The sequence below is a fragment of the Opisthocomus hoazin genome, chromosome 1, assembly GCF_030867145.1.
Source record: "Opisthocomus hoazin isolate bOpiHoa1 chromosome 1, bOpiHoa1.hap1, whole genome shotgun sequence".
Lineage (NCBI taxonomy): Eukaryota > Metazoa > Chordata > Aves > Opisthocomiformes > Opisthocomidae > Opisthocomus > Opisthocomus hoazin.
The window spans coordinates 76257167-76274233 of record NC_134414.1 but is presented as its reverse complement, the minus strand read 5'-3'; the positions used below and the strand labels follow the sequence as shown (position 1 = coordinate 76274233).

At 43.4% G+C, this 17067-nt stretch overlaps 1 protein-coding gene across 1 annotated transcript; it reads left to right on the top strand.

Moving 5' to 3' along the window:
• Positions 1-453: 453 nt before the first annotated feature.
• On the top strand, positions 454-14846 carry CNOT11 (CCR4-NOT transcription complex subunit 11). The gene is made up of 7 exons (XM_075426592.1): positions 454-875; positions 1556-1720; positions 5963-6115; positions 6690-6892; positions 7914-8116; positions 11731-11827; positions 14462-14846. Exons 1-7 carry the CDS (start codon positions 455-457, stop codon positions 14657-14659), a joined length of 1440 nt encoding a protein of 479 aa, XP_075282707.1. The 5' UTR covers position 454; the 3' UTR covers positions 14660-14846.
• Positions 14847-17067: the final 2221 nt, after the last annotated feature.

Below are 17067 nucleotides of genomic sequence, written 5' to 3'. Positions count from 1 at the left end.
CCAGGCCCGCCCCCGGCCTCCAGCCGCGCACCGCGGCAGCTCACCGCCCGGCGGCTCCGCCTGCAGCCCCACCGGCCAAGCGGGCGGCTCCCCGCCGGCTCGGACGGCGGCGGGACTCCCGCTCCCGCCCCTCCCTGCTGCCACCGGAGGCGAGGTCCGGGCGGCCCTTAGGGACCAGGCCGCCCGGCCGGGGAACGGGGCGGAGGGGCGGGGCGGAGGGGCGGGGCGGCCCCTCCGCGGCCGCGCGCCGCCGGGCTCCCCCTGCCGGCCCCACGGGAGCCAATCCCCCGCGCCCGCCCCGCCCCGCCCCCGCCGGGCGGCCCGGGCCAATCCCCTTGCGCGAGGCGGGACGGCCGCCCTCCCCCCCGCGTCGGGCCCGTCGCCTTACGGCCTGCGCCGTAAAGCGGTGCCGGCGCGACAGCGCGGCGTTCGGGTGGCGGGGAGCGGCGGGCGGATGCCCGGGGGCAGGGGGAGCCCGGCGCCCGGCACTCAGGTGGGAGCGGAGGCGGGCGAGGCGGGCGGCGGCGGCGTGCCGCCGGGCGGCAGGATGAGCCTGTCGCCGAAGGAGCTGTCGAGCCTGCTGAGCATCGTGTCGGAGGAGGCGGGCGGCAGCACCTTCGAGGGCCTCTCCAGCGCCTTCCACCACTACTTCGGCAAGGCCGAGCACTTCCGCCTGGGCTCGGTCCTCGTCCTCCTGCTGCAGCAGCCCGACCTGCTGCCCAGCCCCGCGCAGCGCCTCACCGCCCTCTACCTCCTCTGGGAGATGTACCGCACCGAGCCGCTCGCCGCCAACCCCTTCGCCGCCGTCTTCGCCCACCTCCTCAACCCCGCGCCCGAGCGCGGCGGCGACGAGGCGGAGCGCACCCCGCTCTCAGGTGCTGGGGCGGGGTGGGGGGGAACGGAGCCCACCTTCCCAACCCCGCGCTCCCGCCGCCGGCTTGGGGCTGCTCCGGGTGGGGGGGAGCGGGGGGAGGTTTCCTCCGGGGCAAGCGTCCCTCGGCTGGGCGTGGGGGAGGCCGCTTGGCTGGACCGAGACGTGGGGGGAGGTTGGGAAAAAGCCGTTACAGAAACCTGGAGGTGCCAGGAGGGTTTTGGCAGCTTTGGAGCCGCGGAGCCGGGCCTAGGAAAGAAAGGCGTGAGGCAGAAACGCTTTTATCCCCCCGCGTCGGTAAACGCAAGCCCGACAGCGATGGGTAGATCCCTTTCTGAAAAGCTATGAACTTACAACGTGTGCTGCAGTATCATGTCGTATTTACTCGCCCGCTAGTTGCCTACATTAGAAAACAGGTAAAGAAACCGCTATGACTTAGCGCCAGGTGTTGCATGCCGCGGTGCGTGGTACCAGTTAGTATAACGCTGTGTTTTCCATCACCTTAGCAGCTGATTAGATATCAGTTTTGTACGTACTCGCAAAGACGCTGAAGTTGCACCGATCTTGCCATAAACAACCCAGTAGTTTGCGTTTTGTTTGTGCTTGCTCTGCATGAAGAGCGTGGAAAGCATTAATGCCACCGCCTTAGAAATCAGGGTTTGTTTTTTCGTTGTGTCTCCACAGGCTTCTTGCCTCCCATAACTCCTCCAGAAAAATTCTTTCTTTCTCAGCTGATGTTGGCCCCCCCTAGAGAGCTGTTCAAGAAGACTCCTCGGCAGATTGCTTCCATGGACGTGGGGAACATGGCCCAGTCAGTGGATATAAGCGGGCTTCAGCTGGCGTTAGCAGGTAAAGAAGATTTGTGGCTGTAGTTCAATTATGAATGGAAATGCCAACTGTAACGTGGCTGTGAGTTACCCGAGAAACGTTCTCATCTATCCTAAACATGAAAAAAGGTTGAACTGTGCTTTAGGGTCTTGAAGCCCATGTTCAAGCACTGAGAGAAACTTCAAGCAGAGATTGTGCCTTAACTGTTTTATCCTGCTTAAAAAGCAGCTTTTTAAGCATATCTGTCACCGCCTTAAACATGAGAACATTTTGCAAGCATAGGAAGATATTCATGTAAAGCTTTGTATGGGGTTTTTTGGGGGGTGAGTTTTTTTGGTGTATTTTTACCCCCTTTCACTCTGCGCATTTCTGGTGTGAGAGAATAGCATAACTGTCATGCTGTCATGTACTGGTACTTCTGCTGCATCTGGCAAATTGGCTGTTAAATTACATCTTCGATTTTGTAAAATAAAGCTAGATCTTACAGCGTTAGCTGAAGAGTTGGTAGGTGGTCTACTTTTACTGATTCAAAAAGAAAAGCAATGTGATGCTTACCCTTTGACAGGAGAAAGGGAGCAGGAACATGATTGTTCTGATCATGTTGACTGATGAGTCACATCTGGAGCTATTCTGAAATAGAAAATATTGTTGGGAACAAGGAAACAATTTGGACAGCAAAAAATAGTGTTTTTTTCCTAGGTACGTGCAAATGGACCTACTCGTTTGAAAACCGACCATCCCACTGCTATATCTGTACAATGTGGTTTGCTGCTCTGAGGTCAGGCACTAAATAGGCTTTCTCCATCCCATAGTTGTATCTTGGTATCATTTTTTTCTGTGGAATCTGTCACTGGCTTGTTCACGGTGTACAGATGTCCTCTGGTGTCCTCCTCAGCTACTGTTTCCAGACTGTGGTATCTTTTGAAAATGCAAATTGAATACCCTGACATACCTTCAAGGGGGAAACAAACCCTTCTGGTGCTTGTTCTGTTCATCCTGTCTGTGTTTTCTAGAATATTTTTGTGAATTCAGACTTTGTGAAACTTCAGGTAGCTTGTGATTTTTAGTATAAGGCATATGTGATGCCTTAGAGAAGCCTGGAGTTTTTTTTCATTTGTTGCTATTTGTTTGTCCCCTTGGTAGCGTGTTTGCCTTCTGAACAGTTTGTTGTCATTAAAAACAAAACATGCAGAGAACCTCAAAACTGCAGTTGTGTGGATTGGTACTCTAGGCCATGCATTTTGATTTGTCCTTTTTTAAAATAGAAGAGACTGATGGCTTAAAAGTACTGTATGAAGTCATTAATGGGGCTTTGCAAAATTAAGCCGTGTAAGATGTGCTTGTATTGTTATTTTCATGACACAGTAAACATGCGTAATTAATTGCTTATGAGCAGTTGTGGGAGTTATGTGACAAAGCAAGCTACCTCTGAAAAAGCTTCATGCTGTCATTCTCAGGCTTCTTGTTGTAGCTGCCTAGAATAAATGTCTGCTTTCTGTTTACTGTCTTAGAAGATAAATCTTCTGTTCATTTTAATATTGTGATGCTTCTTGAGTGTCTATTTGTCATGTTTCAGAAGGTCTGTGAATTTTTCAGAAGTCTGCAGTGTATTTCTCCTGATGATTCAATAGGCAGGATGAAGCTGTGCTGCTCACAGTGCATGAATATTTGTATTATGGTGCTTCAATACGATGTTTAAGGGGTTGTATTTACACCCTTTCTCCCCGCATTTCATAGAACATAACAGCTGTAAGGCTTGGTGGCCCTTCAAAATTGTGGTCTCGGAGATGAATTCAGGGTTATTTAGAGCAGGATGATTTTTTACTTGCTTTACAATATACCTGCAAAAGCAACTTAAATTATTTATAAAGCATTCCATTTTTTCAATCAGTGTATCTACACCAATACTTTTTTTTGTAAAGGGAGGAAAAAATACTTGGCTTGTCTTCTGGACTTGAGCTCATTGTGACAATTCACTTGTATCTGTATGGTGGTTTTTCCGTGTGTGGTTTTCTTTTTTGTTTGTTTGGTTTTTTTGGTTTGTTTTTTTTTTTTCCCCCAAATAGTAGAGTACATCTTGGGAATGAGTGTTAAAATTTGCTTTGTTTTCTTCTCCTTTTGATCTGCAGAATGTTCGTTCAAGCCTCAGTCTCTCCCTATAACTTGTTTTTTTCATCTGGTGTGTTACTGTATAAAAAATGTCACTTTCTCCTAGTTCAGGGATGAGTCTTCTGGTAAAGCACTCATAACTGTTTGTCTGCTAACCCTTATTTGATTTAAGAGTAATTGACCTGTATTAAAGGAAAGTTTGTAATACATTGTAGAACTTTCCTTTAAGAATCAAAAAAAGTTTCTTTTCACCTGTAAAAACAAAAAAACCAGCTCCCTAAGGGAACCTAAGTGACTGTTTTCAGATTACTTTTTTAAAATTTAAATGTCTTGGTTCAAGATGCTGGGTTCTAATTCTTGCATCTGCTTACCTGAAACTTGATCCAGCCCTAATTCTTCAGGTAGTGAGGGTGAGCTTTTGAGTGTCAATGCATGTAAGTAAGGGCTCATGCAGGCTTCTAAAAATCAGTGAATTAAAGGACTGTGTCTTAAACTTTTGTATTTCTAATTAAGCATCATTAATCACTTGTGATTATGGAGATACAAACACATCAGTGATTTACTTCTGCCAACTGACAGATTTAAGTTCCAGACTATAAATAAAAAGACTGAAAAAAAGACGCCCAGCATCTTTTTTTTTTTTCCCATAGAATTTCATTTGTTAAATCAACCCTTCTGTTCAGTGGCTAAATAAAAGTACTCACAAGCTGGAGTTTGAAACACTTTATAAAGTCAAAGACATGTTTTATAAAACAGTTTATTTGGACTTTGACTTATAATTTTTTTTTTAAAACAACTTGAAAGTATGCTAGTTATTGCTTTTAACAGAAAAACATACCCTGCTGTGCTGCTTCAGTGAGCATATATGCAAATGTCTGCATGATCTGAAATAATTGGATAAAGTAGGACAGAAAGCCAGAAAATAAATTAGCAATGGGTGGTGCTTTGTTTTAATGATCCTTTTGTCATTCACAGTTTCAGCATCTCTCGTTGATTTGGTTGGAGTCATTTGAAGTAGTTCATGTGCCTGAGAAGACAGGAATTGTCAACGTAGCTGCACAAAAAGGAGCAAGCACACTTCGCTTAGAAGTGATAGGGACAGGACAGTACGTCTGACAGCGCTACTCTTAATTAGTCAGGAAAAGAAGTGGCGTTTAGTTTCACGTGGAACTCTTTCAAGGGATTCCTTGTGTGGTACCAACAGTTTTGGACTTGAGATTACTTAAGGCTTAATCTGATGCTTAATGCACTCTGTGGAGTGGGGGAGGAGTGTAAGGTGGTGTTCTGTAGTGTTTTTTTTTCTGGTTTTTGTCTGCTGGGATTTGTTTCATTTTTTTTTGCCTAAGAATGGAAACCATGATCTCTCAAAACAGTACAGAGAACACAGAAGATCAGCCATTAAGTCTTCAGATACAGAAGAGTGATAGATTGTGACAGAAGAACACCTAAAAATCTGACAATGCGAGTATTGAGCCCCGTAGTCTTCAAGTCTTCAGCTGTAGATACTGAATTTAATATTATTTTTATGTAACTTCCATATGTTCTGTAATTGGGTCTTTGAATGGATGCTTTCAGCTCCTCTTGGGTTTACTTTTGTAATGATGTATGTAGAATCACGTAACAATTAAATTCCATCTTTTTCCAGGAAGCACTTGCTTGACAGCAAATGCAAAAGTAGTTTACGCAGTGTCACAGGAATGTGTTGGATAAATTTGAATAGCTGACTTCAGGTCTAGTGTGAGCATTATCGTCGTGGAGCCTGTAAATGTATCCGTGTAGATTTTTCACTTCCCTGCTCTGAGAAGTGATTGCAAAACTTGATACAGCACGTGAACTCTTTCAGGAGTACCATGTGAACCTACTAATGTGCTTTTAGATGCAGATTACATCAGTTACCTTTTCTGAAGCCAAGACTGCATTTCAGATTCATTCCTATCTCCTCTTTATCCTTGCTCTGTGTACCTCTGTCCCTTGCCTGTCAGCTGGCACTCGGAGTACCAGCCACCCGACACAGTACTAAATTTCACGTTGATGTTATCTGTTTTTTTTTTAAGCTAGTTCTTCTCTAAAGCTGCTTGTTTCTCACTACTTTTAGTATTCCAGGCATCTCTGTTTCAATTTTATGCTTAATATTATGGACTGGCCTTCTTTCAGAACGTCAGTCCGAGTTGCCAACGCAGAGCAAGGCCAGCTTCCCCAGCATCCTCAGCGATCCTGACCCAGATTCTTCCAACTCCGGTTTTGACAGCTCCGTTGCCTCCCAGATCACGGAAGCCTTAGTGAGTGGACCAAAACCTCCTATAGAAAGTATGTGCATTTTCACATCTTTGTTTCTGTAACTCATGACATGCTGTGTTGTTATACTTCTCCAGGCGAAATGTAATGTAATTCAGAAGTATTTTTAAGGTATGAAATGGGAATGAAGATGAATGAAATGGTGTAAAACTGTGTCGGGCTGTCGTCAGATCAGACTCCATAGTGTTCATGTTTCCAGACTTGTAAAAATCAGGAGTCTGTCTTTGAGCTGTTACCTCTGTGCCATCTGTTGGCGAAAACACTGGTTCTGCTGCCCCTCGGATCTTAGTCCGCTACACTCAGATCTGCGTTGGCTGTGAATGCCTTCCAAGGAAGCAGTTAATGTGTAAGGGAAAAAGACCACAGAATCAGTAGCTTAGTGATCTAGACCAAGAGGAAAAACAGGCTGATGTAACACCATTGCTATACATCAGAAATAAATGTTGTACTGGGAGGCAGAGAAGATCATAACGCTGTTCGCAGTGTTAGAGTAGCTTGAAGAAACGGGCCTCGGGGGTCGTCTTTTTCTACTGATGTAAAAACTGAATACCTGAAGCTTAAATGTTTTGCATTGTTGCTATTTTAGGTCACTTTCGACCAGAGTTTATTCGACCACTCCCTCCGCTCCACATATGTGAGGATGAATTGGCGTGGTTAAATCCAATAGAGCCAGATCACTCAATTCAGTGGGATAAGTCAATGTGTGTTAAGAACAGCACAGGAGTTGAGATAAAAAGAATCATGGCAAAAGCTTTTAAAAGTCCCTTGACTTCTCCACAGCAGACACAGGTAAGTATGCACTGTTCTGTCTAAAACAATTTTCCAACAAACTGTCTGTTAACTCATGTATTTTAGAAAATGTGGATCACTTTAACTGATCTGTGTTTGGATTCAGGAAACTCTGAGGACTTTGAATTGTGAAAACCCAAGAGTTTTGACTTGGGTTTGTGTGAATAAGGAAGAAGTCTTTAAAATTCATAGCACTGACTAGACTTACAGTTGATCAAGAAGTGGCACCAATATTTTTCTGAATGGAATTCTTCTCACAACGAAGTTGTTCATGGTTCTGTGGAAGCTTTTGATAAGTAATTATTTCAGAAATGGCAACATCGAATTTTTTTTTTCCTCAATTTGATAGTACTACCCCTAACTAGCGATAGGACGAGAGACAGTGGCCTCAAGTTGCACGAGGGGAGGTTTAGACTGGATATTAGGAAAAATTTCTTTACTGAAGGAGTGGTCAGACATTGGAACAGGCTGCCCAGGGAGGTGGTGGAGTCACCATCACTGGAAATGTTAAAAAAAACGTGTAGATGTGGCACTTTGGGATATGGTTTAGCAGGTATGGTGGTGCTGGGTGGATGGTTGTCCTTGCTGATCTTAGAGGTCTTTTCCAACCTTAATGACTCTATGATTTCAGTGGGCTTTTTTTGGTAATCATTATGCTAGCACTATAAAATATCCTTTATTTGCAGAACTTTTTACTGACAACAGTGAACTTGACATTTCTTTCTTCTGGACAGGAGACTAAACAAGGCTGAAACTTTCCATGTTTTTTAACTCCCTTCCTTGCTACCCACTGATGAAAGACTACTAAATGCCTTATTAAAGGTTTTATGGGCACAGTTGCCTGTATATAGAAATTTTAAACTATACCTCCAGTGTTTTTCAATAGAAGTGCCTGAATCTAAAGGGTTATCATTCTCCTGTAGCTTAGATGCATTCTAGCAGTTTGTTCAAGCAGTAATGTGAACAGTTAAGAAAAAAAGACTGAGGTTTGGTTTTTGTTTTGTTTTTTTTCTCTTTGCAGCTGCTTGGAGAACTGGAAAAGGACCCCAAGCTTGTTTACCATATTGGTTTGACTCCTGCCAAATTGCCAGACCTGGTTGAAAACAATCCTTTAGTAGCTATAGAAATGTTGCTGAAGCTGATGCAGTCTAGTCAGATAACAGAGTATTTTTCTGTCTTGGTCAACATGGACATGTCCTTACATTCAATGGAAGTTGTAAATCGGTGAGTACTATCTCAAATCTAAGAAGGTTTCCTGAAGTATGTAAAATAAATAACTGAAAAGTTATTAAAAGTGATTGTGAGGCTGTATTCGGATGCATTCCAAAGACTACCAAAAGTAACAGGAATAGATGAAATGACTAGTCAGATTACAGTGAAGGAAAAGAGTATTAAACTATCTTTCCCTCTTCAATTTCTCTATGCTGTTTGTGTTGTTTCAGTTTTTTAATACTCTTCTAATAAGAAGACTTTACATGCTCTGGTTAATCCTGCAGAGGAGGAGAGTGCTTTTGTTCCTTTCTGTGACTACTGGACTGTCTAAGCATGTTACTTTCCTAAAGGCTTTACTTGCTTTTCATGTAGTTCATTATTGGTGGTACCTGTAGTTATGGAAAAAACCTCTTATTTTAGTCCAGATTAGATCTGTGAAGTTAGCTGTGGATTGTTAATAAAGAATTGAATGTCTCTAACATCTTCAGTGCTAAATTCAGAGAATGCTGCCAACTTTTAAGTTCCTGTTTACAGCAGTGCTATTTTAAAATATTACTGTAATGTTAACAGCTTCCTATTAGCAGTAGCAAAACTGTAACTTAACAGGAAAAAAACCTCATGATTCCCAGAAAAGATGTGATGGTGGAGGCATATATATTATGCTTTATATTAATTACTTATTTTATATAATCACTAAATACTTTACATATTGACTATTTAAGATTATAGTAAATATTATGAAAAATATTTAAATATATTTAATACTATATGTTTTAAATATTAAAGTGAATATACTTTTATAGTAATTGATTTTAACATACCATATTGTACCATATCAGGTATCGTAAAAAGCATATTTCTTCCACAGGTGCTATGCTAGTTAATCTTTCAGTCCCTGCTCCAAGAATGGAGAGGCTTGTTCAGAGAAAACCCTGTGGTACTCTTTAATATTAGCAAAGTGTTTCTACTTTGAAAATAATGGGGGAATACATACTGTGTTGTGGATAACTTCAGCTGGAGTTGCTAATCACTAGAAAATCATTTTATCGAACTGTTTGATATGTTCAGCTCAAAACAGTATTTAAAATGGTTATCACTTCAGGGAGGCTCTCATTGCAATCCGTAGTGTGTGTAAAGTTTTATTCAGACATAAGCTTCCTGGTTAATATATAAATTTCGCTGCAAGTACATGTCCTACATCCCAGGAAGCTGCAGGTTTAGTTACTGACTTGCAAAATGACCGGTTACTGGATGTGTGTATGGTTTTGTCACTGTAGTGACTGTCACTCCCTGTAATGGGTCAAATTTAGTCATTCCTGATGAAGAATTCACATTCTTTTTTCGTATCTTAAAAATTAGCCTCGTCTCTGGCTTCTGTGTTCTCTTTCAAGTGAGGTAGCAGTTGGGTTTTATTAGGACATCTGGAAATGTTAATTTTGATCCTTCTTGAGGTATGCTTGTGTGGAAGACTATGGTGGGACAAAGGGCAGTTATTGTGAGAATCCTCCACAAAAAGTTAATGCCACACGGCTAGTCTGTTTAAATGCAACTTGCATTCTTGATGCAGCTTAAGTGAACAAAAGGTGGCGTTGTTAAATAGCCATTCTGCTTTACATTCATGCCTTGTCTTCATTGGGACTAACTTCTGCCTGTTGGTACAATCCATTTTCTTAACTGAATGCTAGCCCCTTCAATGGGAAAATTTCTCAGACAGCTAATCCCCGCAGACCCCGAAAGTAGAGTCATAGGTTGGAAAAGACCTCTAAGATCAAGTCCAACCATCCACCCAACACCACCATGCCTGCTAAACCATAACCTGAAGTGCCAATCTGCACGTTTTTTTAAACACTTCCAGGGATGGGGACTCCATCACCTCCCTGGGCAGCCTGTTCCAATGCCTGACCACTCCTGCAGTAAAGAAATTTCTCCTAATATCCAATCTAAACCTCCCCTGGTGCAACTTGAGGCCATTGCCTCTCATCCTATCGCTAGTTACCTGGGAGAAGAGACCAACACCTGCCTCACTACAACCTCCTTTCAGGTAGCTGTAGAGAGCGATAAGGTCCCCCCTCAGCCTCCTCTCCCATAGTCTAAACAACCCCAGATCCCTCAGCTGCTCCTCATAAGACTTGTTCTCCAGACCCCTCACCAGCCTCGCTGCCCTTCTCTGGACACGCTTCAGCCCCTCAATGTCCTCCTTGTAGTGAGGGGCTGAAAACTGAACACAGCACTCGAGGTGTGGCCTCACCAGTGCCAAGTACAGGGGCACGGTCACCTCCCTGCTCCTGCTGGCCACATTGTTCCTGACACAAGCCAGGGTGCCGTTGGCCTTCTTGGCCACCTGGGACATGTCTCCCACTTACTTTCTTCCATTTCTTGGCAATTACTGGATGTGAACTACCACATCAGCCTTGCTCAGCAGTCTCTTTGCAGCAGAGTTGAGTTGCACTGTAAATATCACTTGGGGAAAGAAACATTGCTGATGTAAATACCTCCCTACTGGTGCAGACTGACAGCAGTTACTGCCCTGAAGCTGGGCTGATGATCACAACATGGAGAAACAGTGCTAAGAGAAGAGCTTTTACTCCTGTCCGGGATAGCTACGCTGCCAGTCAGGCATGCTGGTTTTCCCACAGTGTAACTACTGTAGGAACAACTTCTCTCAAACTGCAAAATGACTGTCAGCACAAACAGCGAGACACTGATTTTTAAGTGAAATGAGAGAAAAACTTGGAACTGAAATGTCTAAAACATGCACTGGTTTCTCTATTGTCCCCCCTTTCGCTACTTGAGATAGGACTGCAGTTAGTTACTTTGGTGAAATTCTGTTGTAACTTTATAGCAGTTCTACATTTAGCATATGTTTTTATCTGAGAGCTGTATTGCTTTTTGAATTAACAAACAGTGGCAGCTAAAATACTTTAGCAGTCAGTATTGTTAAACCACAAATAGGTGTGCTTTGTTAACCCTTAAAAATACACTAATACCATTCTTTGATCCGATAGTTCTCCAATTCTTCTGTAGTAAGAAGCTTCTGGGATTATTGCACATCATTAATCTCTAGTTACTGTTTTCATCTAGTCAGGGTCTCTTTTGAGCTGTAGAGGTTCGTATTACTACAGTTCCCAGGACTAAAATTTGGATCCGAAGCAACTAAGGAAAGTGATCTTTTGCCCTAATAAAGGAGTTATTCCGGTTTTATACTTAAGGAAGGAGTTCATCATCTAGATTAAGTACCTGAAATTCAAATACTAATGAGCAAAATTGTATTGCAGTGCTTATTGCAGAAGAATCTCGGTACTTGGACAGCTTGGGGGCTTCATCATAAATTAGAAACTGGTATCATTGACTTGTTTGTGTAATATAGCAAATGTTTGTAGGTGTGTCAGATACACTAGAAACCAGTCTGACTCGGCTTCTGTACTGTGTCAGAGTTCACTAAGAGTCCAAAACTTTTTTCAAGAAATTTTAAATTATTAGAAATACGTCTGTGGAAGCTGTCAGAAGTCACCTCTGTATGACGTGACTGGGAATAAACTAATATCACATGTCTAACTCATCTGTTTTGCAGTGGAATCACTAGATTTATGGTTTCATAAACCACTGGATATTTTTAATTTGAACAGGCTTACTACTGCAGTTGATCTCCCACCTGAATTTATTCATCTTTATATCTCCAATTGTATCTCCACCTGTGAACAGATTAAAGACAAATATATGCAGGTGAGTACTTCTGTAAATTGGTTAGGGAAAACATCTATTGCTCTGTGTAATATATGCTGAAATTTTATAAGGCTGATAGCATTAAGTTATTCTTTCTTACCACTTCTTCATTTCAAAGGCACGTTTGGGGTTTTTTTCCCTAACACGCTATGCAGTTCTTCATAGTGTTGAACAGATGTTCCCTATTTTTCTGTAGACCTAATAGACTTCTCCCTGTCAAAACTGCAGTTTTATGTGACTGAGGTCATTGCATGCAAAAGGTTTATCTGTTGCTGAGTGCGCCTTTTCACTCCCAGTATTAGTTGTTTGCCCTCTGCTTAGTTTTAAGTTTCAAGTTTGTTCTTTGTGCAAGTGTGCCCACCACTTCCAGACCTGTGAGGTGATGCTACAAAACTCACTTGGAGGTCTTGCCCTTCAATAGGGACTATTACTGACCTACAACAGCTTGCACATCTCCTCAAAGACCTAAAAAACTTGAGTTTTCTGTCTTCCTAACACTACACTCTCTGCTTCCCAAGCCCATCGTACTTCCTCAGTACCAGCATGCAAGTTGTAGCCACTTCAAGGATCTTTACACCCAGGGGAGGTTTCCATGCCTTTGGCACGCAAGGTTGTCTGTGCTGTGTGAGGTACTTCCTTCTATCCTAAAACCATCTGTTGGTTTCACCAAGTGCCCAGCAGAACTTGTTTTCTTGGGTACGTCATTGGTGAAAAACAGTTCCCTATCTTCAGTTTACGCAAGGCTTCGTGAATGTTGACCAAGTCCTGCCTCGGCGTTTTCCTCTCAGTACTGAAGGACTGCAACCTCTGTAGTCTTTTGCAACAAGGCAGCTGTTCCTTTCCCTGAAGCTTTTTGGGTGTCCTTCTGTAGTGCCTTCTCTAGCTCTGCGATGCCCTTAAGCTGCAGAGAGGAAAATGGCGTGCAGTACACAGGGTATGGTTGCAGTGTGGTTTTAGGTAGCAGCAAAAACCCCTCTGTCGTCTTCTCAGCACCCTTCCAGACAATGACTAACCATTTGTTACCTTTCGGTGGCTGCTGATGTTTTGGGACGATGCCAGGCACACATGGGTGGCTTCATCTGTGTGACCTGCTGAAAAGCTGTGCCTGTTACATCGGGTAGCAGAACAGGGCAGTAGCAGCAGGCCTGGGCTGCAGCCGAGTATGGGCCCACGGAGTGGGGCCCTGCGTGCAGAGGGGCTGCTGAGAGCCTGCAGCAGCTGTGCTTCAGGCACACGGGGACAAAAAGAAACAGAGGGTTGGGGAACACATACTGCTCACCAAGTAGCACGCGAAGCCTGCGAGACCTAACATCTGTTAACACTGCGTGTGAGGCCTCACAGCAGCTGAGACGCGAGATGCTTTGTTTGAAAAGCACGGTGCAAAGCCGCTCCTACTGGAAGCGAGAGAGGCACGATCCTCAGAGACTGGGAGTCAGCCAGCATCTTGCCTTTGTACTGCTGTTCTGAGTTTCACGTTCCTCAATTATTAATGTTACTCTAACTTCATTTGTGTTGCAGAGAAAACGTGATTGATGCCTTTTCATTGCGGTAAAGGAAATAATGTGTTCAGTTTCTGAATTCTCTTGGTATAGGCAGCAAATTTTGCAGTAGTAAGCTCAGTTCCTGTAAAAATAGTTGGTACCTTATTTTCAGTGTCAAATAATCTAAAATACTTTGGACATGTAATCTATCGAGTCCCCTCAGTTCTGTCTGATAAACATCGTTCATGTGTGTAGTTGCTTTTAGAGAAAGGTTTGGTCTCAGCTCCTTCTCACAATGTGAACTATGACACCGCTTTATCATTAAAGTGAAGATCTGCTTTTGTCCTTGAAAAATGTACTCTGTAAAGCAGATGGTTAGTGACTGGATCTCCATGTGACAAACTGTAGGTGCCAGTTCCTAGGTGTCCACTGCCCAGCTCCCACCATGCTCTACAAGGTATTACCTAAGCAGCCCTTAGGAAGGGGAGACATTCTGAGATCCTGTCTTTTCACTGGAGCAGGCGGAAAACCACAGCTCACAGGCGTGAGCTCTGAAGTGTCTTCTTGGATTAGGTGTCCCTGGTACTGTCTTTCCTTCTGAGGTAGAGCAAGAGGGTCGCGTGTGCATTCAGCGATGGGGCGCTTCCCACAAAGCAGCTTTGGGATCAGTTCTGCTGCTGTCACTTCCCTGCTGGAGCACCTTAATCATGTGGCGACTGGCGACTTTGGAGATGTGAAGCTTGTTCACTTTTCTTTATGGTGTTATTGTAGAAAATAAGACTAAGCAAGAGGGGGTGACCCTACTGATGACATCATCTTGGGCTACGACACCTTCTCTCTTATTCAGAGATTGCATAATGAAGACATTAACTACAGTGTGTATGTAGATCTGGTGCTTCATTTGGGCACAGGATTAATCTTGAGAAAGCTCCTGTATCCAAAAGTGAAGTACTACAAAGCAGAGGAGTCGGGTTGTTTAAATACAGTAGCAGTATGGGAAGTGGAGCATGTACAAAGCTTGGGAACAAGATTACTGGTGAAGCTACATTGCTCCTGAAATTCCTCAGTGGTACTGCTGAGGGCCAACAGTCCTTTAACTGACTTGGTTGCCAGCGTTTATTTGGATTACGAAACCGTATCTCTTCTGTTTCAGAACCGCCTGGTACGTCTCGTTTGTGTCTTTCTTCAGTCTTTAATCAGAAACAAAATTATTAATGTACAGGACTTGTTTATAGAAGTGCAAGCATTCTGCATTGAGTTCAGTCGGATACGAGAAGCAGCTGGCCTCTTCAGATTGCTGAAGACACTAGACACTGGGGAAAATCCATCAGAGGCAAAGACATCAAAATAAAACCACTGTGTCACTGGGGGGGGGGAAAAAAACAACAAACAAAAAACCAAAAAAAACCACCAAACCCTGCCATTGTTCTATACCAATTACTTGTATATTTTAAACTTAAATCACTGGACTAATGGTGTAATACATTATAAATAGCATTTTATGCATTTAAACAATAAATAATGTTTTTTCTGATACATATGCTTGAGTTTGTGAAATGTGTTAGGCCTTACACTATTTTTGACTATGGGTTAAGTTCTGTATGTCATACGGGTTCTAATTCTAGCAGGGGTGTAAGTGATACTTGCCCTTTCGCAGCAAATGAACCTGGCACTCCTTGTCTTTGTGTCCAAAAGTCAACTTGTATCAAGGTAAGTAACTTCAATTCCCGTTTGCCCTTTGTTTACCATGTGAGACCTAGAAGCTGGATACAGCTTCTAAAGATGCCTGCTGGTTTCAGTGAGTAAGGGAAAGTCTGTCTTGATGTCTAGGAAGAGCTACAGGCTCATCTTTACACGGCAGAAATAAAGGGTTGGGTGCTGCAGGCTCAGAGTGGTGTTCTCTCTCAAGACCACTGAATTTGTCCAGAATACTGGCCCCATCTATCAGTGGTTGAAGTACTGCACCTATTTCATGCTTGCAAGAATGTTTCACTGAGGAAAGATAGTCCCGTTTCTTCCATAAAAATCCAAGTAATGAGCTGCTTCTCACTTCAAAACTTGTGCAGGCAGTTACTCTGTGGCTACCAAAATCTAAGCCCTGCTAAAGTCTGTAGTTGGTACCATTCAGGTGTTAGAGGCCAGGTGTTGGGGAAACTGGGGTAGGTACCTATTAAACTATTATTCTAAGCTGATAGCAGAATAGCTGCTGCTGTTTAAGCCCTGACACTGAAAAGGAAAAGAACTTGAAAAGCTAGCTACTCCTAGTTTAATGCTGCTTGATAAATGAAAGCTGTTTTAAATCTGCATCTGCTTCTCAAATTTTTATGAGGTGCAAGATCAATAATGCAAGGCCAAGGCTGTCTTTTGGCTTTTTCTTTCCAAGTAATTTGAAGTTGATAAATTGCTTGGATTGAAAATCCAATTGATCTCATCTCATGCAGTATAGTCTTTTGGTAAGAAGTCCTGTGAGCAGTGTTCTCTGGTCATTAGGGGTTAGACTTGTATAGCTTCCCAAAGTTTAGATGTATTAGGCCAACTAAAGTAGCATTTATTTAAGGTCTGTTCCAGTTCTAGACATTCCTTCTGAAGCCCAAGACAGTTGCTGTAAGTTACTGTTAGCAGCAACAGTTAACCTGGCTTGGGCACTGGATTTGTACCTTAATGCTTTACATCTAATAAAAGTTGAAGTACAATCTGAGTATCTTCTATGTACTAATAACACTTTTCAAAACCACGGTTAAAAAACCCCCACTTTATATACAGGCTTTTGTTTGGAGCTTGTAGACAAAGTAATAGGCTCCATCAAAAAAAATGATTACCACTGCTTCAAGGCATTGCAATGTACCCGATGATTTATAGAATTACTTTAATAGAGTTTAGTCCTTGCCAAAAAAGAGGTTGCTACTATGATGCTATAGCAAAAGCCTAGCTGCTCTGCCTCTTCCCAGTATTTGCTTGAGTTGTACTAACATACATAAATCCCTACTCCGTGGATTTGTCCTGTAACTGAAAAAAATTATCAAGAAACAGTCTTACAATTTTTATCACAGGTACTTCTGTAATGTATTTCTGTACTGGGGAGATAGGCACAGTGCATTACTGAAAACACTCACACTTGTTGTTACTGGATCTGCTGTATGCTTCTGCTGGGCTTGCTTGGCAGGAGGGAAGGGGGGGGTTCAGGGTGGCCTTCTGGGAAACAGCAGCCCCTGGGAGGGACCCCACACTGGAGCAGGGGAATAGTGGGAGGAGGGATCAGCGGAAACCAAACGTTGTGCATTGACCCCCAGCTCTCCTTCACCAGCCCCCTGCCACCACACACAGCACAGGGAGGCAGGAGAGGAGGAATAAAGGTGAGCCTAGGGAGACTGGGGGAAAGAAAGGCGGTTTCAGTTTTGTCCTTGTTCTCACCATGCTACTCTATTTTTAAATGGTAATAAATCAAAGTCTTCATCAAGTCTCTTTTGCCTGCAGTAACTGTTTATCTTGACCCATGAGTTCTTCCATCTTATTTTCTCCCCCTGTCCTACAGCAGCAGGGGAGTGAGAGCAGCTGGGTGGGCATGTAGCAGCCAGGCAAGGCTAACCCACCGTACCCAGCTGTGGGTTACACGGAGAAACTCTACCGCATGCAGACAGGGTCTCCCCCTTTGTGACCCAGCATGAAGCTAAGCTTGCTTTGTGCTGTGCTATGCGAGTGGCTCAGATCCATTTACACAAGCATAGCAGAGAAAACAAAACCCTCAAGCTTCTCAGACAC

Coding starts and splice junctions, on each gene's coding strand:
- CNOT11 (XM_075426592.1), top strand. CDS start 455: ATGCCCGGGGGCAGGGGGAGCCCGGCGCCCGGCACTCAGGTGGGAGCG. Junction 6,116..6,689: donor ACCAAAACCTCCTATAGAAA/GTATGTGCATTT, acceptor TTGCTATTTTAG/GTCACTTTCGACCAGAGTTT. Junction 11,828..14,461: donor TTAAAGACAAATATATGCAG/GTGAGTACTTCT, acceptor CTTCTGTTTCAG/AACCGCCTGGTACGTCTCGT.